This window comes from Mesocricetus auratus, unplaced genomic scaffold, assembly GCF_017639785.1.
Source record: "Mesocricetus auratus isolate SY011 unplaced genomic scaffold, BCM_Maur_2.0 Super-Scaffold_100007, whole genome shotgun sequence".
Classification (NCBI taxonomy): Eukaryota; Metazoa; Chordata; class Mammalia; order Rodentia; family Cricetidae; genus Mesocricetus; species Mesocricetus auratus.
Window position 1 is genome coordinate 20,807,722 of NW_024429191.1, and position 25,401 is coordinate 20,833,122.

The 25,401-nt window shown below is 38.2% G+C and overlaps 1 protein-coding gene across 2 annotated transcripts; it reads right to left on the minus strand.

The window, feature by feature from the left end:
• Positions 1-25,400, minus strand: Hmmr (hyaluronan mediated motility receptor). Of its 2 annotated transcripts, XM_005071983.4 has the most exons (18): positions 25,224-25,389; positions 21,636-21,734; positions 20,956-21,035; positions 19,673-19,720; positions 17,873-18,061; positions 16,076-16,162; positions 15,885-15,985; positions 14,070-14,144; positions 13,442-13,617; positions 12,839-12,987; positions 10,871-11,085; positions 9,365-9,481; positions 7,374-7,520; positions 6,909-7,061; positions 6,701-6,800; positions 4,536-4,712; positions 2,366-2,528; positions 1-1,482 (listed from the first exon to the last, which is right to left on the minus strand). In XM_005071983.4, exons 1-18 carry the CDS (start codon positions 25,267-25,269, stop codon positions 1,463-1,465), a joined length of 2,142 nt encoding a protein of 713 aa, XP_005072040.1. In that variant the 5' UTR covers positions 25,270-25,389; the 3' UTR covers positions 1-1,462. The 2 variants fall into 2 exon arrangements, with proteins under 2 accessions (XP_005072040.1, XP_021083963.1); XM_021228304.2 differs by lacking the exon at positions 19,673-19,720 and having other exon boundaries at positions 25,224-25,400.
• Between the last annotated feature and the right edge of the window lies 1 nt (position 25,401).

A 25,401-nucleotide genomic window follows, 5' to 3' on the forward strand; every position in this document is an offset into this window, starting at 1 on the left:
TGCTTTTCTTGTGTATATTTATTATGATTAAAGGCTATAAACATATACAGAATACCAGAGGGAAGGAATGACTAACATACATTTTTCAATGTTTACACCTAAGTAAAATTAAATATATAGTCTTGGTTGGTCTGGGACTAGCTACGTAGACCAGGCTAACCTTGAACTCATTGTCTGCTTCTGCCTCCATAGTGCTAGAGGATTAAAGGTGTATGTAATTAACCATGGCATAAATAAACCTTAAAAAATAAATATAAGAAATCATTTATGATTCTGGGGACAAATTAGGAGGGGAGGAAGACACAATTAAATACATCTTAAACAGAAAATGCTGTAACTTCATTAAATGAAAACTGATTCCCTGGGTTTTATGAGTTTCTAAATAACTTTATATTATTACATATACATTCAGAGAATACACAAGTGACAAATTCTCTAATAACATAGTATATACAGTTTTTCAGATTTCCTTGAGCCTGGGCATAGTAGTGCTTGCCTTTAATCCTAACAACTGGGAAGCAGAAGCCGATGGATCTCTTCTCTGAGTTCAGGGCCAGCCTAGTCTACTAGTCTTCATAGGGAGTTCCTAGGACAGTCAAACCTGTACAAAGAAATAGTGTCGCACATACATGCACACACACACACAAAATCAGATTTCCAGTATATCTAAAAATTAACAGGCTAATCTTTTAAAAATCTAGATTTATAGGCCAAGCTACATGCTTTAGTTTAGAACTGGGGTAGAGCCAAGGAATCTGGAAATGATTAAATAACCCAGTGACTTTCATTAAAAAACAAAAGAAAGCTGGTCGGTGATGGCACACACGGATCTCTGTGAGTTCGAAACTAGCCTGGTTTGCAAGAGCTAGTTCCAGGACAGCCTCCAAAGTCACAGAGAAACCCTGTCTTAAACACCCCCCCCTGAAAAAGCAAACAAACAAACAAAAAACCACAGCAGGTTTACTGTGGAGCTAAGGGTGCCCTTATTTCTATTGGAAGTGAAAAGTAGACAGGGAGATCAGAGTGAGCATGATAAATAAATCAAAGCAGATGCAAGAGCAAGCCAAAGTGCTTGAGCCTCTCTACTCTTCATCAGAATAGAAAGAACTCTCAAATCAAGCTAAAAACATTGGGGGAATACAGAATAGGGGGGAAATTTTTAATACTGATCTTGAAAAAAATGTTGATTTGATGGTAATGCAATGTAAGCTGCAAAATAATTCAGACGACTCAGAACGAGATGATAAAGGTAAAGATTAAAGAGATACATAATAGAAAATACAATGTCAAAAAGACATTTTCATAACAAATGATGAATGTCCTTTCATATACCTAAGAATAGTCAGTAGAAATTAAATATATACTATATACTATGAACATAATATCAGGAATAATGAAGAAAATAATCTTCAACATGCATTTCAGAGATATACTTCCATGATTCTTGATGTTCCGTCAGAATTCAGCAGCAGTTTGTGTTGCCTGAAAAGAGTATCACAAAAACCTATAAGTACCTTATATTAAAACTACTAAGCTATGATCCAGGCTGTAGATGTAGCACAGGTATAATACTTGTCTAGCATGTTCAAGGGCCTACATTCAAATACTTGAAAACCAAACCAAATCCCTAAGTCATTATAAACTGAAACAGGCCTATGTTCTTTTTTTTTCTTTGGTTTTTCGAGACAGGGTTTCTCTGTGGCTTTGGAGGCTGTCCTGGAACTCGCTCTGTAGACCAGGCTGGCCTCGAACTCACAGAGATCTGCCTGCCTCTGCCTCCCGAGTGCTGGGATTAAAGGCGTTCGCCACCAACGCCCGGCTCAGGCCTATGCTCTTAAAGACAGAAGAAGCAATGTTTACATTCTCTACCACAATACAGTACACATATATGTAGTATATGAATACACACACACACACACACACACACACACACACAAGCAGTTAGGATTTATTTGTGAAATATATAAAGATCTGTCAAGAAAAAATTGTTTTTCTAAAATTGAAATGTAAACAATTATTATGGATCTAAGACACACTTAGGTTACATTGTAAGTTGTGTGGAGAGGAATTGGCCCTTGACAAGGTAAATGCTATACAGGGAGATAAAGAAGGAGGGATGTTAGCAGGAGCAATAAAAGACTAAAGATGTAGTGTGAACGGGGCTAGGGGACCTAGATATATAGAAGCAGAGTAAAGGAGGAAAGTGGCACTGATACATCAATCTCAGAAAGAATTTCTTCTATATTAGATTATCAACAAGGTTCCATAGTTTATAAAGAAGTTAAATCACCAACTGCCATGGGGTGGGACGAAGACAGGTACATAAATACACTATTTCATTTTATTATTATTATTACTTTTTTACCTTCTTTTAATGGGGTCTTGAGGGCAAAATTCTCTTTAGATTCATGATGAAAAGCCTTGGAAGGGTCGAAGTGTTTGATGCCCAGAGCTTTATTCAATTCTCCCTGAAGTCTGAGCTCATTTTGTTTCCTTTTAGCAAGCTGAGATCGGAGTTTTGACACCTCCTAAGAAAAATAAAAATAATCACTAAAAAATAGTAGTAAAATATGCTATCATTGTTGCAGATACTGCAAATAGTTGCTTATGTATCATAGCTAATGGCAAAAATAACTATTACACATTCAATAAGACTGAATTGCAAAGTTATTTGGAACATCTCATGCAAAATAAACAAAGCATTTTAAATTTTCTTGTCCTTCTAGAGTCATGAGTATACTTTTCTGATAAAAAATGGAGTGAAAATAAATTGCCACCAAATCAACTTTTTTTTTTGGTTTTTTGAGACAGGGTTTCTCTGTAGCTTTGGAACCTGTTCTGGAACTTGTTCTTTAGATGAGGTTGGCCACGAACTCACAGAGATCTGCTGCCTTTGCCTTCCAAGTGTTGGGATCAAAGATGTGCGCCACCACTGCCCAACTCCCTGATCAACTTTGGGCTTAACAAGGTAACAAACAGTCTGTGCAACCAATTACATCCTTCCCCTAGAAATAGCCCTCCTAAAAGCACAATAACAAAGTAAGAAGTAGCTACTCAGAAAGATCCACAAATGCTTGTCTGACATTTGAAACCAACAAAGAGCATCCTCTCTCCCCACTAGAAATCCTATAATTAAGAACACAGGTTTTCCTTCTCCAACTCCCAAAGACCTCATTTTGCCAGCAGCTCCTACCTGCTAAAATGATGTCCATTGGCAAATGTGTTAATGGTCCAAGATGTCTTTTGCTCAGCTGCACTTGTGCAGCAGTGTTCTGCAAACACTGTGCACCTGATCACCCTAGCTCTAGTTCATAACACTGGTTCCAAGGAGATACGAAACTAAGGCTATTTCTCATCCCCTTTCTCTGAAAGTCACTAAGAACCACTCCAAGGGTAGGAGGTGGCAGCAAAAGAGAAGACCACCTGTCCCTAGCCTCTGTTCCACAACGCCTGGAGTCGCAACATAGCTTACAGCAGGAGGAAGCAAAATAAACATATAATAGAGATCTACATGCTCAGGTCTATAGCAGCACTATCCATAGCAGAGAGTGAACAGATTTAAAAAAGTGAAAAAAAAATATGTAGAATTTTATTTAAGTATAAAGGAGAATAGAACCATGTTAATACAGGAAAGAATGCAACTGAAGACTGTCATGTCAAATGAAATAAGCCATATTTATAAAGACAAGTATCTCATGTTTTCACTTATATGTGGATTCTAGAGAAGATAACAAAGAACACTGTTAGAAAAGAGGAAGATTTCGGGGTGGTAGCGGCACATGCCTTTAATCCTGGCACTCAGGAAGCAGGGGCAGATGGATCTCTGAATTTGAACCAGCCTGGACTACAAATCAATCAAGACAGCAAGGGTTCCACAGAGAAACCATCTTGAAAACAAAACAAAACACCAAACCAAACCAAAAATACAGAACAAAACAAACAAGAAAGAAAAAAGGAACACCAAGGAGCACGGGGAAACTGGGTGATGGTGGTCCATGCCTTTAATTCCCAGATCTAGGCAGAGGCAGGCAGATTTCTGTAAGATCTCTTTGTAGATGTCTGGTCTAGGCTAGGCTCCAAAGCTACACAGAGAAACCCTGTCTCAAGAAACAAAAACAAAAACAAAACCAAAAAAAGAAAAGAAAATGCATGGGGAAAGAGTAGAGTAGAAGAGAACATGGGAGGCTAATGAGGGATGAATATGAGCAAAGCATATTATATACATATGGAAATTACACGGTGTAGCCCATTAGTTTGTATGATGTATTCCATAAAGTAAAATATAAATTGACCTTGTAGAAGAAAAAAAATGTTTTGAAAACAACGTCTCTTCCTGGTATTTACAAAAAGGAATGGCTATTTTGTAACTAGAAATGGACGTGTAAAACTTTATACAGTCTTCCAACTATAGCAGCAATTATAAAGCTAAGTAAAACTGAATAATTCCATCAATTCTCAAATGAATTCCCCCCTATAAATTGTTCATTCTTTTTAGTTTTTAGTGTATCTAAAAGAACAAGTGTTATTTTACAAACCGACTTGAGCTGGCTATTTTCATCTTTCAGTTTCACAACATGCTTGATTTTCTGCTTTAGGTTCTGGTGACCCAGCAGCTCTGCATAAGAGTCTCTGATCTTATTTAGCTGTTCCTGTGTTGCACCACGTTCATTCAACAATGCCTGCTTCTCTGCTTCAAATGCATCCAGTTGTTGCTGGAAAAGACATACATACAAAATTATGTTTCTGCTTTTCATGACACTAAGAATTGAAACTGTTGAACTTGTGTGTCCTTCTGTTTCTGCCAACAACAGCAATTAAAAGCATTTGTGACCAGGTCTGGACTAAAACTGTTGAATCTTATTAAGTTTATAACTATAACGCATTAAAAATAATACAAGCAGCCGGGCAGTGGTGGCGCACGCCTTTAATCCCAGCACTCGGGAGGCAGAGGCAGGCAGATCTCTGTGAGTTCGAGGCCGGGCTAGACAGACAGCCTCCAAAACAATACAGAGAAACCCTGTCTCGTAAAAACAAACCAGACCAAAACAACAACAAAAAAAAACCAAGCCAAACCAAAACAAAAAAAATACAAGCAGTAGCCCCATTTTTTATGACTATTTTAATTCCCTAAGAAAACCTTTTAAGCTTTGCATTTTTCACCTTAAATATTATTAAAACAGAAAAGTAATAAAGAACCGGCCAGCTGGGTGGTGGTGGTGCACGCCTTTAATCCCAGCACTGGGGAGGCAGAGGAAGGCCGATCTCTGTGAATGCAAGGTTAGCCTGGTCTACAGAGCGAGTTCCAGGACTGCCTCCAAACAATACAGAGAAACCCTGTCTTGAAAAACCCAACCCCCCCCCCAAAAAAAGAACCTGCCAGCTTTCTTAATTTATCAGCAAAATGTCAACTCTATAATATCTGCTTCCATTCCAATTCAAACCTTTTTGCTTTGTAGGCATTTTTGTTGTATTTTTGAGACAAGGTCTCACTAAGTAGCCCTGGGTGTCCTGGAATGAATTATCAGGCTGGCCTTGAACTTTATCTGCCTGCTTTTGCCTCCTCGGTGCTGGGATTAAAGGCATGTGACACCCTGCCTGCCACCTTTTCCTTATAAAAAGATCAGAGTATTAACATGTATGGTGGTAAGAAGGATCAGAAATTCAAGGCCATCTCCAGCTAGACACAAAGTTCCAGGAGAGCCTAGGGTTTCAAGAACACAAAGATAGTCAGGCATAAAGGCTGATATTCATAAGGCTAGAACTAGGGAAATAGAAGGAGAACTACTTCAGACTCTAGGTCAGGCTACTTGGTACAAGTACATGGCCAGCACAGGTTATAGAGCAAGACTCCATCTGAAGACCAAAGGACAAAATATAGTGCAAAGATCAGTGCAGTGACTTGAGAAACACTGAGATGGATCATGTAAAAACACACATCATAAATTAACAGGTAAATGACCAATGTTCCTATCAGGAGAGCCTTAAGGACCCTAGTTTCAAGTTGTTTATTAGAAAGCACTTCTTATATTGTAACTATGTTAAAATTTTATGTCTACTAAATTTGTCAGCTGTATTTCAATAGAACTGGAGAAATGATAAATTGTAATTTTTAACCCTTTACTTTAAATTTTATTGTTTCTATGTAGTGCTGGGAATTGAACCCCCGGCCCTGTATGGGTCAAACACACTCTACCACTGAGCTCATCCCCAGATTTAAAACAAAACAAAACAAAACACAACTTTATTTTGAATTTCAAAACAGAATTTCTGTTTGTCTCTTGGCTGTTCTGGAACTCAGTCTATAGACCAGGCTGGCCCCTGCCTCCCAAGTGCTAGGTACCAGATAAAATCTGAAAACTGTTAATATGTGGTTAAATTGTAACTATGTCTACATAGTGAAGAGATACTGCAGAAGCACCAATTCATAGTCAAAATTAACAGGAAAGAAATATTCTTAAAATAGATCCAGTAAGTTTATTTACTTATGTGTATGGTATTTTGCCTGCATGTATGTCTGTGCACTACCATGCCCATGCAGCCTGAAGGAGGTGCGGGATCCCCTGGAACTGGAGTCACAGCCAGTTGGGAGGCACCACGTGGGTGCTAGGGATTGAGCCTGGGTTCTCTGGAAGAGCAGGTAGTACTCTTAATCACTGAGCCACCTCTCCAGCCCACAAAAAGTTTATTAGAAGCAACAAACCTGAAAAGGCTTAGTCTTGTTATATAGTTCTTCATAAAGGAGATGCCATTTATTACTTTCCAAAGTCAACTCTGCCACTGTATCTTCTTTCTCTGCTTTTCTGTATGGGAAAAATAATATATACATACATATATATATCTTTTTTTTCAATTTATTAGAAAAAAACCCAATGTATTTACATGGCACCCAAGGTCTAAGCCTGAATTACCTCGCTTCTTCCTCTTCAAGTTGCTTCTTAAAGTCCTCATCCTGTTGTTTGAGTTGATTTTGCAAGTCAGTTATTTTCTTAAGAGATGAAGATGTGATTTCTTTAATTTCTGCTTCTTTCAATGTTGACCTGTTCTGCAGATCTAGAAGCATCCTTGGGTTTGAGAAAGAAGAATCCACTAAACATCTGACAGACATTCCAATTTTTAATCTCTTTCTTTTCAGGAAAAAAAAAATACAAAGCAATAGAAGAAATTCTTAATAATTGTAATTCTAACTGGATGTGGCAGGATTTGCCTTTAATTGCATCACTTGGGAGGCAGAGTCAGGCAGATTCTCCATTGGAGGCTGAACTGCTCTACACAGCAGGTAACAGCCAAGACTACACAGTGAGACCCTGTTTCAAAACAAAACAAACAAAAAATTGTAATTTTTTTTCTTTAACTGATATGTTTGTGATACACACCTTGCATACTCTTGATTTGTGCTCTCAGCTGTCAGTATCTGCTGTTGAACATCTTCTACACTTTTTTCAGCCATGGTTACTTTTTCTTGTAGAGTCAGGTTTTCCAGCTTAAGATCTTCTATTTCTTTAAGTGTTGATGTTTTATAGCTTATTAGAAAGAAAAAGTTAACACTTCTTTATTACTACTGTATACGTAGTTTAGATTTTATATGCTTCTTGGCAGAAGAAAAAACTCTGTAATATTTTCATGCACTCACATAGGTAAGAATTCAGTACTCTGGTATGAATACAAATGAGTTTACATAACATTTTTTGTTTAGGAGTCTCTTGCCTGCATGTATGTCTGTGAGTCACATATATGTAGCGTTCAAAGATCCAGAATATGACATCTGATATCCTGGAACTAGAGTTAAAGATGGCTGAGACACCATCTGAGTAATGGAAATTGAACATGGGTCCTTTGGAAGAGCACTAAGTGCCCTTAACCACTGAGCCATCTCTCTAGTGCCCTTGACCTTAAAGAAAAAGAAAAAAAAAAAACAAAAAAGAAAAGAAAATAGGGTGGGGGGTGGTGGTAGCACATCCCTTTAGTCCCAGTACTTGGGAAGCAGAGTCAGAGTTGAAGGCCAAACTGGTCTACATAGAGAATTGTAAGATAGTCACAGTTACAAAAAGAGACTCTATATCCCTTCCACCCCACACCATACTTCCCCAAAAGGAAAACAGGAAGTAGATGGGGTAGAAGTCGAGGGAAATGAGAACATATGAAATAACAATATGGAAAATACTGTTATCTGAAGATGAACTTTGTGCTAAAGAAGGTGCTGGGATGAACTTCAAAATAAAATCATATTGACTGAAAACATTTCTAATTTTCTCTTTTGTTTTCTGAGATAGGGTGACACTCTGTTGGACTAGAAATCACTTTGTAGTTCTGTCTGGACTCAAATTTACTGTAATTTTGCTTTAGAATTTCCAAGCAAAGGAGTGCAGGAGTGAGTCACCAACCATACCAAGAAAAATTAAGAGACAAGAAAGAAATCATACTGCTGGGCATTGGTGGTGCACGTCTTTAATCCCAGCACTCGGGAAGCAGAGGCAAGCGGATCTCTGTGAGTTCGAGGCCAGCCTGGTCTACAGAGCGAGTTTCAGGACAGCTTCCAAAACAATACAAAGAAACGCTGTCTTGAAAAACCAAAAAGGAAAAGAAGAAAAAAAGAAGGAATACAAGGAGAAGGAGGAAAAGAAGAAAAAAAGAAGGAATACAAGGAGAAGGAGGAGAAGAAGAAGAAGAATAAGAAGAAATGATACTACATGGTCACTGAAGGTTTTTTGGTTTTTGGTTTTTCAAGACAGGGTTTCTCTGTGGCTTTGGAGACTGTCCTGGAACTATCTCTTGTAGACCAGGCTGGTCTTGAATTCACAGCAATCGGCTTGCCTCTGCCTTCTGAGTGCTGGAATTAAAGGCATGCAGCACCACCGCCCGACTACTGAAGGTTAAAAAGACTAAAATATTAGCTTCCACACACAGTGGAGCATTCCTGCAACATCAGCACTCAAAGGATGAGGTAGGACTGCCATGCGTTTGAGACCAGTCTGGGATATAAAGGTAGTACCAGGCTAATCAGTGCTATCATAACAAGAGAATTGAAGGAAGAGGGAAAAAAAACAACAAAGAAACATAAGACTAAGAAATCATTGAATAGTCCAGGAAGATAAATGTCAGTGTTCCTATGTTAGATAAAGATATAAAAACTTTAGATTTTATTTTTTAAATGATGCTATGAGGAAAGTAAGATAGGTAAGAAAGGGAGCATCGGCATAAGTATAAAAAGATTACTAGGTGACACTAAGTGCCCATTAACAGCCAGTCAGTGCAGAATTTATGGCAATGCCAGTCATCCTCTATGGATTGCTTTGTTCACAGATTTCTGTAGGTAAACAGTTCTCCCCAATCATATATTCCATGGTGAACACTACAAAGAAAATACCTTTCCAATTGAGCAGTAATGTCTCTAAGGTCTTGCATTGTATCATTATACCTCTCCTGTAAAGTCAAGGTGGCATGGATATGAGCAGTATTACATTTCTCCAACTCAGCTTCTTTCCTAAAAACAAGGAAAAATTACAAAAGACTAGAAACTGTGTACCATATATCTCATACAATCTTTCATAACAGCTGCAGTATAATTAAAAGTACCCACTTATGACAATCTAATAGCATGATGGTTTTACTAACTTATTTACTGGCTTCTTCTATATATACGTTCTACTGGATTTCTTTTCATGTCTCCTGCATTATGTAGGTAATTTAGGGAAAAGAACAAAAACCCATACAACAACCTGTAAAACTGATGTTCCAGAATAGTCAGGTCTAAAGACTGAATGCAATGCTAGATAAAAGCTCCTAGATTTATTGAGTTTAATTCCCTGTACTGAGATAATAAATACTATACAAAGTTAAAGACACTTCACATTAAAAGCTCTTTTGAAAAGTAATTATGGTACTATGTGCATTTTTGATTATACGATTAACCCACTATGCTGTTATCACTCAATTTTGTCTGAGATAAGATCTTGTTGTATTTAGAAGCTGCCCATGAATTCTGGATCTGCCTGTCTCAGCCTATTAAGTGAAAGGACTGCACATGCCTAACACTAACAAGATCCTGAACAGTTTTATATAGTAACAAAATAGGTTTTAAGACATTTTTCTAAATGTATACTACAAATTTCAAGTCTCTTTTTCAAATACTGTACATTATTAAATGCTATAACATGTCTGGATGAGAATATGAGCTTGTGAAGGGTCTCTAAAAGAACATGGTGAAATAAAAATGAGCACTGCACAACTCTAAGTAGAAGCCTCAAATAAGACAAAGAGCAGATAACACTCTGCACAGTGAGGAAGGAGGGCCACAGCAAAAACAACCGAATGCTACTAAGTGGTTTGTAATAATATTTCCCATGTCCCTTAGAAGGGTGACTTTCAGTTCTTGTTTTTTAACATAAGCCTCAACTAAACTGTCTAGTCTAAGAAGGGCCTGAGACCTCATCTCACACAGCACCTAACGAAGCAGAATATGAAGGCATCAAAACTACTTTTCTCAGAATTGCACAGCTCACTAATTAATCTCCCAAATAAAGCTCATGTGAAACCAGAACTCTAAGCTAGAGTGAATGACTGTCTCTCCACCCTTCAGGAAATAGGTTATCTACTCAATTTTTTTCAGGTTCCTGTCCTCCAAAATCAGTTGCAATTTAGGCCAACCTTAAACTTATCATCCTTTGCCATAATCTCTTGGGTCCTGGGTTGACTGCCATGCCTGCGTGTAGTGTATGTGCATATGCATACTCTTATGATGTGTTCCTCTGTATCTCTTCCTTACCTTGAAAGATAATTCTAACCTCCATGCATATACATAGGTGACACGAGAATCCTAAGAAAACAGTTTGTATTTCAAGTCCCACATAAACAAGACCCCAATAATACGAACTCTCTCAGCAGTTCGTCTAGCCGCTTCAGTTGTTCAGCGGTTGACTTCGTCTCTTCTTCTAGCTGTTTAACCAGCTTTTCACTCTGTTCCTCCTTCTGCTGTACCGCATCCAACTCCTCCAGGGCAAGCTTTAGCTCTTCTCTAAAGACATTCTTCTCTGAGGTCATTTCCTCTTGAAAAGAGGAGAGCTGCTGCTGAAGACTAGCAGACAATTCCTGCATTCAGACAGGAAAGCACAAGATAGTTAGACGTGGCCTCACGACTCTTCTTGGTGACAACAGATGCAATGCAGATAATGAAGTATGACAACTAAATTAGGAAGTTTAAAGGAAACACAAAAATATATACCATGGTTCGAGGCCAGGCTGGACTGACAGCCTCCAAAACAATACTGAGAAACCCTGTCTCGTAAAAACAAAACAAAAAAAAAACATACCATGCTTACTTTCTCTATGTTATATAATTTAACAATGTAGAAAATGTAATTTCGGACTAGAGAGATAGCTCAGTGGTTAAGAGCACTGGCTGCTCTTCCAGAGGTCCTGAGTTCAAAGCCCAGCAACCACATGACGGCTCACAACCATTTGTAATGATTCTGGTGCCCTCTTCTGGCCTGCAGGCATACATGCAGGTAGAGGGGGATGGAGTGGGGTGGGGGAAAATGAAAAAAGAAAATGTAATATCTAGATTTTTGTTTTGCTTTGTTTTTGTTTTTTTTTTCGAGACAGGCTTTGGAGGCTGTCCTGGAACTAACTCTTGTAGACCAGGCTGGACTTGACTTCACAGAGATCCACCTGCCTCTACCTCCTGAGTGCTGGGATTAAAGGCATGTGCCACCAACGCCCCGGCTGTAATTTCTAGATTTTTTTTTTTTAGTGTTAAATTATCACACTACTTTCTTTATATCTGGCTTTACAATTAGCCTACATATACTTCAATCTACTCTGTTTAGCTATGATAAAAAAGTATATTATGATCTCACTGTCACATAAAATATTTATGTTATAGGATACACATTTCGAAGTTCTATAAAATATTATTACCAAGAAAAAAAAATCTAGATTAAGTGAAGTGAATATTAATTTTCACTAGTCCCTATTTCAATCTGTATTTCCCTTCCAAAGATAACTTTTGGTTTAGAGTACATATTGCCCATATATTTTCATACATGCATACATTTGGGGAAGCTATGCGATATATTCTATGTATTTATATTTTAAATCGCCAAGCGGTAGTGGCACATGCCTTTAATCCCAGCACTGGGGAAGCAGTGGCCAGTCTGGTTTACAAAGCTACACAGAGAAACCTTGTCTTGAAAGACCAAAACCAACCAACCAACCAACCAACCAACCAACCAACCAACCAACCAAAACAAAACAAAAAACCCAAAAACCCAAAAAGAAAACTATTTTAAAATCATAAAAAATAGTTGAATTTTTTCTAGGTCAATGTATATTAACCCCTTGAGCCCCTTTCATTGTCTATTGCCCCAAAATATTTATCACATTAGTGCATGCCCATTCCTATTGATTCAGCTTTCACCCAAGTAGCACAGTGAAATGGTTTAGTTTCTAGATACTCTGTTAATGAAGTGCTCTATTCCACTGGTTACTACAGAGAGATCCTCTGTCCATGTTTACAAGTAATCGGGATATTGTATTAGAATTATCTACTTCTATCCTATGACCATGTGCTTTGTTTGTTTGTATTTTTTACTGGGCTTCCCCCCCTTACTATTATGTAAAATGCTCCTTATGTAACTTGCATTTTCAAATTATTTTGCTTTTTCCTATTGTTAGACATTCTTTTTAAGATAACTATAAATATCTCTCTTGTCTACTTGATACAAATGTATACCAGTATCATCTGTGACTAAATGTTCAAGATATACACACAGAGATTTTCTGACATAAATGAAAAATTATGATATAAAGTAGTTAAAAAACAAAAATAAATGTAGTTAACTACCTTCTCTTGTTGTAGAAGTGACTCAATTTGCATTTCTTTTTGTTGCAGCTTTTCATATTCTTGTTTTTCTAGAACAAGCTTCTCTGTTACAATCTGTATCTCGGCACTGAGACTTTCAGCCCTTTCTCTGTCCTTGTTGACAAGATCATCTATAAAAGGAAAGCACGAGACATTCCAGAACTAAATACTAATGTTAAGGGGCTCTATTCACCTAGTATTTCACCCCACTGCTTTAGCACACTATACAGAGCAAGCGTTTCCAAAGACGGGGGAAGAGTACATTCATTACCTTATTATATATGCTATACAAATAGGTTAGTTTTCAGTTTGCAATAATTACAAACTAACACTAACCCAGGGTAGACGTTTGCACTAACACTACCCAGGGTAGAAGTCCTCAGCTAATATATAACTCTTTTTATTTTCAATCAACGAATATAATGTGTTGAAATAAAAACAAACATTATAGCATTAAAAAACATCCCAAATAGCACATGGACTTTTTGGTATTCACATAATGGAAAATGTTGCCATAGAGCCGTATATTTTTTACAGACAGTACCTAAGCCTTATTGAAGCAAAATAACATAACCAGCATAGTACCTCTTTCCTTTTCAAGCAGCTGACATTTAACAGTCAGGTCTTCTACTTGCTTGGAAAATTCGAGGGTTTCCTCAAGAGACTGCTGAAGGCTTGAAATCTCACGATCCTTCTCTTTCAAATCTTCTTCTAACTGGGCAATATCAACTTTATATTTTTCTACTTGTTCAGATGCACAACTGCATTAAAAAGTATTTTGAAGAGAATATCTCTTTAGGTACTGGAAAAACACGTTCAACAAAATAAAGTACTCTTGTTTTGTTTGAGCAAAAACAATATTGATGCCGAATCCAGGGCTTACCAAATGCCAGGCAAGTGTTTTACCAACAAAGTTATATCCACAGTCTGTAAGGTCCATTTTATTTATTAACTTTTCATTTCAATTACTTATTTATTCAATGTGTGTAAGTGTTTATCTGCCTAAATATTTGTGTACCTCATGGAGTGCAATCCCGACATGAGATAATATTCCCCTGGGGGTGGGAGTTACACATGGTTGTGAGCCACCATGTGAGTGCTGGGAATTGAACCTGGGACTTCTGGAAGAGCGGCCAGTGCTGCTGAGCAACCACTGAGCAACCTCTCCAGCCTGGAAGTTAGGTTTAAAACTACTATGAGGTATTTATATTACCTAATTTCTTCGATGTATTCTAAGAGTTTTTCTGTTTCAGATTTTTCATCAATCTGTTCTTTCTCCATGGAAACACTGAAAAAAAAAAAAGAAGTAAATACATATGGTTCATTTACTTTATAACCATGCAGACTATGTACGAGATACTAAATACTATTATGTTAGGTAAGGTAACTCCAGAAGTTTAATTCTTACCTATAATTTCAAGTGATTTTTCATGTTAACACTTAGATTAACACAGGTGACTAGATTTTTATTTACATGAAAAAGCTTTCCAAACATGCTCTGATGAAAGAGCTATGATGAGAACTGCAGTATAAATTAGAAGCTAGTTTTCATATCAACTCAAATCACATTCTGTGTGCTAAGAGGCTTCCATCCCAAGTTGTACAGTATTTGATTACTTATGTGATTGCCAGGTCATATGGTACAGGCGTGTAAATTCTACCAGTCTGGGAGGCTGAGGCAGGAGGATCTGAACTCTAAAGACTTCTTGGGCTACATGACACACAGGACTGCGTTTCAAACAGGAACAACAAAGACAATTGACAAATTAGCATATGACACCATTAGAAAGGCTGAAATAGGCAGGGCGGTGGTGTCACACACCTTTAATCCCAGGACCTGGGAGGCAGACAGAACACTATACATAATAAATAAAAATTGAAAAAGAACTCTTGTTGCTCTTAAAGAAGACCTAGGTTCAATTCTCAGCATCCACATGTTGGATCACAACCACCATCTGTAAATACAGTTCCCGGGGATCCAATGTCCTCTCTTGATCCATACACCAGGCATGCATATAGTACAAATACATACATATAGGTAGAGTACTCACACACATAAAGATACATAAATAAACTTAAAAAAAAATTCTGAGCAGGGCAGTGGTGGTACATGCCTTTAGTCCCAGCAATGGGAGGCAGAGGCAGGTGGATCTCTGTGAGTTCCAGACCAGCCTGATCTACAAGAGCTAGTTCTAGGATATCCTCCAAAGCCACAGAGAAACCCTGTCTCAAAAAACTAAATAAATAAATAAATAAATTCTGAAGTTAATAAGGCTGATAAGGACACTGAGGAAAAGGAACCCTGTACGCTGGTGGCAGGAAAGTAGGTGGCATAATTACTACAGAAAACATTAAAGAAAACAAACTAGCATAAGATCAGCAATCCTATTTATGCAAAGAAAATCACCATGTGCAAGTAATGGCTACATCCCTGTGCTAGCCTCAGCAGTACTCACACAGCCATGACAGAGAAGTCACAGACACCTATTCAAGAGATGAGTGGATCCAAAGACAAACTGCAGAAAAGCACTTAAGCATATAGAGAAAGGGAAATCCTTTCACTTGTAGCATCATCATGGATGGAACTAGAGCTCATTATGTCAAGTGAAACAAGTGAGGCTCAGAGACAAATACCACACATTTCACAAGACAGTGGAGCTAAGAATTGAACAGAAGCTGAGGGTAGAGCAGTTACTGAAATTGGAAAAAATGGGGAAGGCCAGCATGGAAATGGTTGGTCAAGAGGAACGTTTGGTCAGTGAGTTCTAATACAGACAGGAGGTAGAAGTTGGTGTGCTACAGTAAGATGACTACAGATTGAGTTGGGTATAACTCAAAAAGCTAGGATTTTTCACTGTAAGGAAGTGAGATTCTTATATTTGATTTCCTCATTAAGCAATGTGTATTTACATTAAAACATTACAGAACCTCATTAATATGAATAGCTTGATAAAACCGTTCGTTAAGGAAAGGAAAAAAAGCTAAGGAATCATCACACTTAACAATCTTTTCCCTTTTTACTACTTACAGTTTGCCCTCCAGTTGGACTATTTTCCCCTGTGACTCTACGAGGTCCCTCTGAGTGGCCTGCAGCTTCAGCTCCATGCCTTCATGTTTAGCCATCACACTCTGCACAACAGAGATAACTACTTTAGGAAATGAGAAGTTCCTAGGTCCCCAGAGTCAAGAGACAGTAGACACACCAAAGGCAGCACTCACCCTCATCTTCGCTTCTCTTTTGTTTCTAAGTTTCATCAACTCCAGGCTTAGAGTTCTCATGCTCTTTTGATGACCATCTTCAGAAAACTACAACATAAAAATTCAGAAATATTTTCTGCTAAGCCATACACATAATTACTTAAGTCTGGATATGGTATCACATGCCTCTAATCTTAGCACTTGACAGAGGCAAAATGATCAAGAGGCCAAGGTCAGCCTGGGCTTCATAAGACCTTGTCTCAAAAAAAAAAATAATAAAATAAAAAAATAAAGGCAAAAAACAAAAGAATTACTTATAAGTAATACTGATTAATATGCCCGTCAATGGAGCTAATGGAGCTATTAGTTGTGTGCAATGTACTTTGGCAAAGAAAACAGCCTTGACCACAAGTATTTATTGTATGCCAGTACTGTTTTCCTCTTGATTTCCAGGTTTATTTTTGAAACAGTCAAAGTTGATGGTTCTCAACCTTCCTAATGCTACGACTCTTTAATATAGTTCCCCATGTTGTGGTAACCTCCAACCACAAATTTACTTGGGGCTGGAGAGATGGCTCAGTGTTTAAGAGCACTGGCTACTCTTCCAGAGGACCCAGGTGATGGGAGATGTCATTCTGTAAATAAGTTTCTCTTATTGGTTAATGAATAAAACACTGATTGGCTGATTGGCCAGGTAGGAAGTGATATAGCTGGGCAGAATCAGAGTATAAGCAGGGACAAACAGGAAATCACTCTCTTCTCTTCTTGGTGGAGATGCTTAGGAGGCAAGGTGTGCTGTGGCTTGCTCCTTCTCTCCGATCTCTCAGCATTTCCTTCTATATCTGACTCTGGCCCTTTATTATCTAGACCAATTAAGGACTCCATTTACACCCAGGTTTGATTCTCAGCACCCACAAGGCAGTTCACAATGGTGTATAAGTCTAGTTCCTGGGGATCCAACACCTTCACACTAATGCACATAAAATAAAGTTAAAAAATTATTTTCATTGCTACTACATAACTGTAATTTTGCTACTGTTATAAATCATAATGTAAATATTTTTGGAAATAGAGATTTGCCAAGGAAGTTGCAACCCACAGGTTGAGAACCGCTGGTCTAAGTGGTCACTTACTGTTACACACTAGAAAGGTCACTTGCAGGGTTTAAGACAAACCCTAGAAAAACTTGTGGAACTATGTTTGCTAAATTGTCTCAGCTGCCTAGGACACCTGAAGTATATAAGATGTGGGGCCTAATCCAGGCCTTCCAGGTCAGGATCTCCCTTAGGCTTTAATACACTTTTTACTCCCTACATAAAGAGCAGAGCCTATCACAGGCCCTGAATAAATGATTAATTCAACTGAACAGTGACTTACCTTTTCCCTCTATTTCTGTCAGTGGTTTTTGGAACCATACTACATTCCTTAGGATCTATTACTACATTATTTACTTATACACACAATTTATGTGTTGAGTACATTCATTTCACTAATGCCCTATAATAAAAAAAATAGCTAAAAACAATCCTACAGAAAGTAGGCTAATATGTAAAGCAGTTAATAGTCCCACCAGGAATAATGCTTTACAGATGTCTACTACATTCTATTCAAAACCTTACTTGCCTTCTTGAAATAGACCACTACTTAACATGTCAAACCACCACTCTAGTTTGTGTGATTAGGACCAGTGAAAGCAAGAATGCCTATACCAATGGCAGAAGTGAATAAACAGCCTCAACTCCACATGCAACTTGTAAACTTGAATGTGAAGGTAAGTAAACATCATTCAATTTTGATGTTGTCACGGGGTTCAACTACCTTAGATTTTAGTAGCTCGTTGGCTCTGGTTAGCTCAATAAGCTTTTTTTCCAATGAAGCATTACTTGCAGAAAGAGATGTTTTCTCTCTGACTGCTACATTTAGCTTTGCTTCTGTCTTCTCCAACTCAGATTCCATATCTTGGATCCGTTTGTCCTGAGCACCTCGCTCCTGCAAAAGAACACGAATCTGGAAGAAAACGAGGGGATAAATATATGATTGATCCTACTGGTACCAGAAGCCTCAAACCTTCTAGTTAACTTACAATTTGATACGGTGTTCAGACATTCTTATTTTACTAGCTATTTGAATAATTATATTTACCTTAAGATACAACTTAAAGATATGCATCATAAATACAGAATGATTAGTATTTGAGAAGCAGAAGCAGGTAGATTTCTGTGATTTTTCAGGCCCAGCTGGTCTACATAGTGAGTTCCAGGCCAGTAAGAGTAACATACTGAGATCCTATCTCAAACACACATACACACACAACAAATCCACCAATGAAACACAATGATTTTTAACTTTCACAAACTTTTAGTCTAAAATAGCTAGCTATTGCTGGGCAGTGGTGGCATATGCCTTTAATCCCAGGACTTAGGAGGCAGAGGCAGGTGGATCTCTGTGAGTTCAAGGCCAGCCTGGTCTACAAAGCAAGTTCCAGGACAGGCTCCAAAGTCTGTTTCAAAAAATCAAACCAAACAACAAAAAACAAAACAACAACAAAAAAGATAGCAAGCATTTAGTCAATTAAAAGTTGTAAGAATTCTTGTTTTCTCTGGTGCTAATTACACAAATTTAAATTGTAGTTTGAAGTGCTATATGTTTTTTATTTTGGGAAAGCAGAGTCCTAAGTAGAATTTAACAGGAAACAGTGAGTCATGTTTTACTGTCTATACTCATTAAACAAAAAAACAGCAAAACAAAGAAGCTAGTATTTGTCAATAGTAAACAGAAACAAAGAAACAACAAATTTAAATGTTTGGGGAGGGCTAGGGAAATGACTCAGGTAAAGGGCTTACCACTCAAGCATGAGGATTGAGTTTGGAGGCCAGGATTCACGCAGATGCCAGTAAGGTGTTGTGGTCCAGTATTTCAGGTAGAAACAGATATCTGGAGCTAGCTAGCTGAGCAGACTAGCTGAAATGGCAAGCTCCGGTTCTGTGAAACTCTGCCTCAATACTGAAAGTTAAGAGCAACCTAAGACGACACTGGTTTCCACATCTTTTTTTTTTTTTTTTTTTTTTGGTTTTTCGAGACAAGGTTTCTTTGTGGCTTTGGAGGCTGTCCTGGAACTCACTCTGTAGACCAGGCTGGCCTCAAACTCACAGAGATCCGCCTGTCTCTGCCTCCCAAGTGCTGGGATTAAAGGCGTGCGCCACCAATGCCCGGCTGGTTTCCACATCTTAGTACAGGTAAACATACATACAAGTATGTATACCACACACCCATGCAAAAAAATAAAAAATTTAAAAAAATTAAAAAAATAAAAGTGGGGGTAAAAACTTGCCAACCCAAAATCTGATGCAAACAATCAGCCCTAATCTTGGCAGTGCCACTCACTCATCAGCAATGCCATGAACTCAGTTGTATCAATCATAATATCCTCATTGCCATGGATCCTCAACGAAGACAGTATTATATTAAATGAGAGACTAGCGACAAAACTACACACATGCTATGTTTATCTCACTGCAGAACTACTCAAATTGCTACAGAACCTTGGTCTGCAAATCTAAGCCATTCTCTTTCCATTATATAGCATTTATTCCCCAGTAAGCTCCAACTATGGCTTACCTCTTTTTCTAATCTCTTCAAATCTTTATCATTCTTCTGAGGTTCCTTCTGTTTAAAAGTTAAAAAAATTATGAACTTACATGCCACAAATATCACAGCACAATCTGATTATTTATTTTTGGTCCTTTCCCAAATTAATAAAGAATTCATGTGTGTGGGTATTTTGCCTGCATATATATGCTCAGACCATGTACATGGCTGGTGCCTGCAGAGGCCAGAAAGGGGTCCTGAATCCTCTGAAACTGGAGTTATATAAACTGTTGTGAGCCAAGTGGGTACGAGGAATTAAACCAAGGTCCCCTGAAAGAGCAGCCACTGAGCCATTTCTCTATCCCCTAATTCTTAGTCTTTTGAGTCAACAACTCCCTATGTAATTAATACACCTTGGCCTTGAACCACAATCTGACTTTCACATGCTGGGATTGAAACAACGTAACGTACTAACACACTCATCTTCATGTGTATTTTAAACACTGTAATATACTGTTCAACAATTTGAGTAACAACCTCATTTTGGTCATTGAAATTTTATTTTTCTCTTTTCCAATACTTATCCTTTCCACAAAAAGGCAGACAAGCAAACAATAAACAAGCAAACAACAAATAAATAAAATAAAGCAACTCAGATGATGGTAACAGATCAAAGCATGACACCTTAGTAAAGGCTTACTTACTAAAGGTAATTACCAGATTTATCTCTATACAGAAATGCCTTTGTAAATATGAGCTAAGAGACCATTCAAAGTGACTTACTAATACATCAGGTAAAATGTGAAGCCTGCTAGAGTTCTGATGATACTTAACATTATTGATAGATTTAAAAAGAAAGAAAAAGATTTACTCTTATTTATGTATATGGCGATGTGTGTATGCCCTGTGACTGTGAGTGCCCTAGGAGGCCTGAGAAGTTATCAGATCCCCTGAAACTCCAATTCCAGTGATGGGACCTGAACTCTGGTCCTCTGAAGAACAGTACATGTTCTCATTGAGCTAACTCTATGTAAGCCCTAACTTACATAAATTTGATTTACATGCTTAGCCATTTAAATAAAATGCAGTACGTTGTAGGTATGTAGTCAATGACATAAGGAATGTATCAATAGTCTTTTTTTTTTTTTTTTTTGGTTTTTACGAGACAGGATTTCTCTGTATTGTTTTGGAGGTTGTCGGTCCAGCCCGGCCTCGAACTCACAGAGATCCGCCTGCCTCTGCCTCCGGAGTGCTGGGATTAAAGGTGTGCACCTCCATCGCCCAGCATCAATAGTCTTATAAATGTTTCTCACCTTTGACACCAATGTCTTTGATTTTTTAGATGAAGCAAGCAAGGTAGTATCTTTGTCAACATTAACATTTTGTTGAGATTCTGGAAAAAATAAATTAATATGACTATGGTTGATGTTTGCATGTTATAACCACAAAAATAAAAAATTTAAACCTTTCATTGCAGATAGTACTTGAAGCAAGATAAGCTTTTCCTTTGGGTTGTAAATTTCAAATAATTACTTGCACAATTATTTGTTATAGACCCCAACCTTTCCTGCTATTCTTTATTTTAAAAAATCATTTTTTTAAAAAATAAGTATGTCCATGTCTGTGTGGAAGCATATGTACTTGAATGCTTGTAAGCCAACTGAGGTCCTCTGCAAGATCAGTATGTGCTTTTAACCACTGAGCTAACTCTCCAACTCTGCTTGGCAGATCCAATATTCTGACAGAAAGTAAACGCAATTATCAAAAGGGAAACTACCTATCTGCAAATATCTTAATTTCCCTTGTTACATATAGTATACTATGAAAAAAATCATTGTGTACTCGATCCTTTTATAAAAATGCCAAATAATGATATTTAATTTTACTTCTGGCCTTGAAACTCTAGGAGTGCAAAAGCATCTTAACATTTCAACACTATTGCTTATATCAGGCTATAGGCTGTACAACCATTGTTTGTTTAAGGACCCATTACCTTTTTGGTTTCTAAATCTTTGTGATTTCTGAAAAGACACCGGTCCTTTAGACACTTCTGAAGTTTTAACATCATAAGCACCTGGAGACGGCGCACAACCTACAGAAAACACAAAATAGCAACGTATCATCACTTAATGGCATTATTTTGTTACTACTATTAGCATATTAGCAATACCTGTAAGTAGCTATGCTTTTAAGCTAAACCCACAGAAGAGGGACCCTCCGTGGAGGAACTAATTTCATCAGAAGTTGCTGTGGGTATCCCGCCCCTGGGCAAGTGGTCCTGGGCTGTGTAACAAAGCACGCCATGGAAAGTGAGCCGGTAAGCAGAATGCCCTTCACTTCCTGCCTGGGTTTGCCTTAAGGACAGACTGTAACCTGGGAGCCAGACAAACCCCTCCCACTCTGCTCCCCACACATGCAAATACTGACTGGCTGAGTTTGTTTTCAGTCATTGTCGACAAATTAATATAAATTGTTCCAGAAAATTTATATTTCCCAAGATATACCAATATACTATGATGCTTTTGCTTAATAGTCTTCCTTCCCTAGTCTTGAACTCTGTTCTCAGTGTTCCACTATGGAACTCAGGCTCACCTAGAACTCACTAAATACTCTAGGCTCATCCTGCATCCATGAGCCTCTTACTTTAGCTTCCAGGGTGCTTAGACCACATGTAGCATGATGCCTAGCTTCAGTGTACCTTCCTTTAGCTAGCAGTTTGTCCTCTTTGAAAGTATGGGCCAGGTGGTAGACCTGGCTGCTTGCCAAATCCAAAGCAGTATGAATTGAGGTTTTCCACACAAGCATCTCTTAGAAGCAGAGAGCAAAGAATAGTCCTATTTTTTGTATTTGGAGTGGAAACTAGTAGTATTCATAAGATCCCCATCAGTGCAGTAAAGCCAAGCTGCGTGAGAGAAACACTTTCTCCCTTTTCATGTTAGCCACAAGGAAAGAACTACATGGGGGAAATACAATTTTAAACTTCATAATTTTATCATATTATAAATACAAGAAACTGGAGGCTTTATAGAAACAGAGTTTAGGCCGTTCTTATGCCTTGAACACTGAAAATCTGCCAAGTTATCACACAGCTGCAGCTAATGTAGACAACTGTGTTGGAAGAGACTTTTAAATATATCCATTTCATCTCTTTGATATCCACATTTATTTTGGTCCCACATGTATCTGAATCTCTTAACATACAAATCTGTTCAGCTCCAAGCAGGCTTTCCATAGCAGAAGATATTTACTCTTAGAAATGTGCTTGCTTGTAATTACTATCCATGTTTTTCATTAACTCTCAAGAATTTCAAATAATCCCCTTTTATCCATTATGAACTCCAAGTATTTAGAGATAACTATCTCATTATCTTGGACTTTCTCTGCTTCATACTAAGTGTCTATTACTCCATCAGCTTTTCTTATGAGGCAGTCCGCTGATTCCCGTGTCTCAATTTTTTTTTAGAACTCTCATCTGTTACCATTCTATTTAAAATTCTACATGTGTGTGTTCTGAGAAATCAGGACTATGAGACCATTACTAGAAAAGTCAGAGATGCTGGGTGTTGATGGTCCACACCTTTGATCCCAACACTTAGGAGGCAGAGGCATGCAAATCTCTGTGACTTCAAGGCCAGCCTGTCTACAAAGTGAGTTCCAAGACATCCAGAGCTGTTACACAGCTGAAACCCTGTCTCGAAAAGCAAAACAAAACAGAAAAGTCAGAGGCAACAGATGATTTCTATGAAGTTAACCTTCTCTGCTGTTATGGGTACAATTCATTTGTAAACACAAAGTGGCTTCCAATTACTGGTTTGATTATTATTTTTCTTTCATGTATTTCTTACTCATGTTGGTATCGCCTAACTTAAAACAAATCACCTAAGGAAATGTGTTTCTGTATGGGGTTTTTATTACATTAAAGTCTTCAAGCTTCTCAACTTCTGTATATTCTAGTTAGCCATTTAGAATTCATAGGCCACTTCCAATTTCTTTCCCAGCCAATTCTCATTTACCTTCCAGATCTCAATCTGGATATTTTTCCAGCTTTTGCACAGTCCCAAAATCAGACGAGAAAAGCCTCATAGCATCTTCTATCTTTCCTACCAAAGAACCTCCCAGGCTTTCATAAGGATTTATTTACTCCATCTCCACATTGGGGAGCAGATGCATCATGTCTACTGCTCTAGTATTTAGCTTATGGTTGTGTTGAGACGTATGGAAAATTTGTTTGGGGTGTGGGATGAGGACTCAAACCCAGCTCTGTGTAACACGCTACAGAAAACTCTGTGCCAGATATTTAGTACAAAGAGAGCACAGTAAATAAAAATATTACATTTCCTCCTTTTCCCCAGGATGCTTTAAGTTTCCTTGAGGTGGAAAAAAAAGAAGCCTGGTTTTGAAGATTACTGGGTTAGAAGAAACTGCCACTGATTCACAAATATTAAATATCTCATAAATGTTATTCTTGGAACTGTAAGACTTAACAACTACTCCTTAAAACCAAACAGCAGCTGAGTCATGTGGGGTGATACAGGTCTGTAGGTTTCAGTACTTGGGAGATGGCAGCAGGAGTTTAAGGCCATCCTGAACTACACAAAACCCTATCTCAAAACAAAAAAATTAGTGCTGCTCTGCAGAACCTGAATTGTTTTTGAATACCTTGGAAATGGTGTGTCCCTTGAGCTGGATTAATCTGATTGCTCACTTGACCTTGTGAATAGTGGGGTTGATGACCCTAGAACAGTTATACAGCTAGGTCTGATCAAATCATACCTAAGGCTCCCTAGTTATTGTGGGTATACACCACAGTGGTTGGGCACACAGGATACATCAATGGAGGCCTGGGTTCACATCCCAGTTCTGTCAATTTAGTTTTATAACACTGAGAACATTTCAGTCTTGTTTTTCATTTCTTCTCCTTAAAACTGTCTATTTGTTGGGGGGGTGGGTCACTGACAATCTTTCTATGTAGTTCAGGCCACTGGGCCTGGAAACATCTATTTCTTAATGTTGAAAACATTAGAAATTCCTTTCTCCTAACTTTTTGGACACTACCACCATCTACAGTCAATTTCTGGTGCCATCGACACACCAAGCTCCAGTGTGTTCAGTCACCAAAACACTGAATAGTAAGTACTTCAGTGTTTAGAAAATGGGGAAAAAAAATTCTGGAGCAGCTGTTATTAGCTGATTTCTCAGTCCCCGTGTTTTTACACCCAAATGCAATGTCAAGACAAGAAACTTTCTAACGAAAGTAACATTTTTTTTCCTTTTAATGAACAAAATGCCTGCCGTTTCCATATCCCTTCAACCAGCTACTGATTTCACCACGGCGATGACGGCATATTGGTAGACTTTCCTGCTTGAAGGCTTGCTGTGTGGGAAACGGACTCGATTTTAATCGAAGCCACATTCCTACCATCCTATACAGCACTTGCCAAGAAGTGTTTACTGTTTGTATTTTGAACAAAAAAAATCCAAAACAAATACCATCCCAACCCTAACCTGGCGTCCCGCCGACTGAGGAAGGAGGGGTCGAGGGCGCGTCCCCTCCCCACCCTGCTCCCGCACCCGTACGCACCCGAAGGGTCATTGAATCTTTTCAGGGGCGCCTTAGGAAAAGACATGGCGTGTGACACCTGGATCCCCGACGGCCACCGAACTCCGCAACTGTCTGCTCGCCTGAATTCAAATTTACCCCACCTTCCCCGGGTCAACCAATCAGAAAAACCTAAACCTAGCTGACGAATCCTGAATGG

What these genes read in the sequence shown, in the direction of transcription:
- Hmmr (XM_005071983.4), bottom strand. Translation starts at nt 25,269, where the DNA reads ATGTCTTTTCCTAAGGCGCCCCTGAAAAGATTCAATGACCCTTCGG. An exon ending in TGAAGAGATTAGAAAAAGAG is followed by an intron (nt 18,062 to 19,672) that starts GTAAGCCATAGT and finishes GTTTTCTTCCAG; the next exon opens with ATTCGTGTTCTTTTGCAGGA. An exon ending in ACAAGACTAAGCCTTTTCAG is followed by an intron (nt 4,713 to 6,700) that starts GTTTGTTGCTTC and finishes TGTCTTTTCCAG; the next exon opens with CAACAACTGGATGCATTTGA.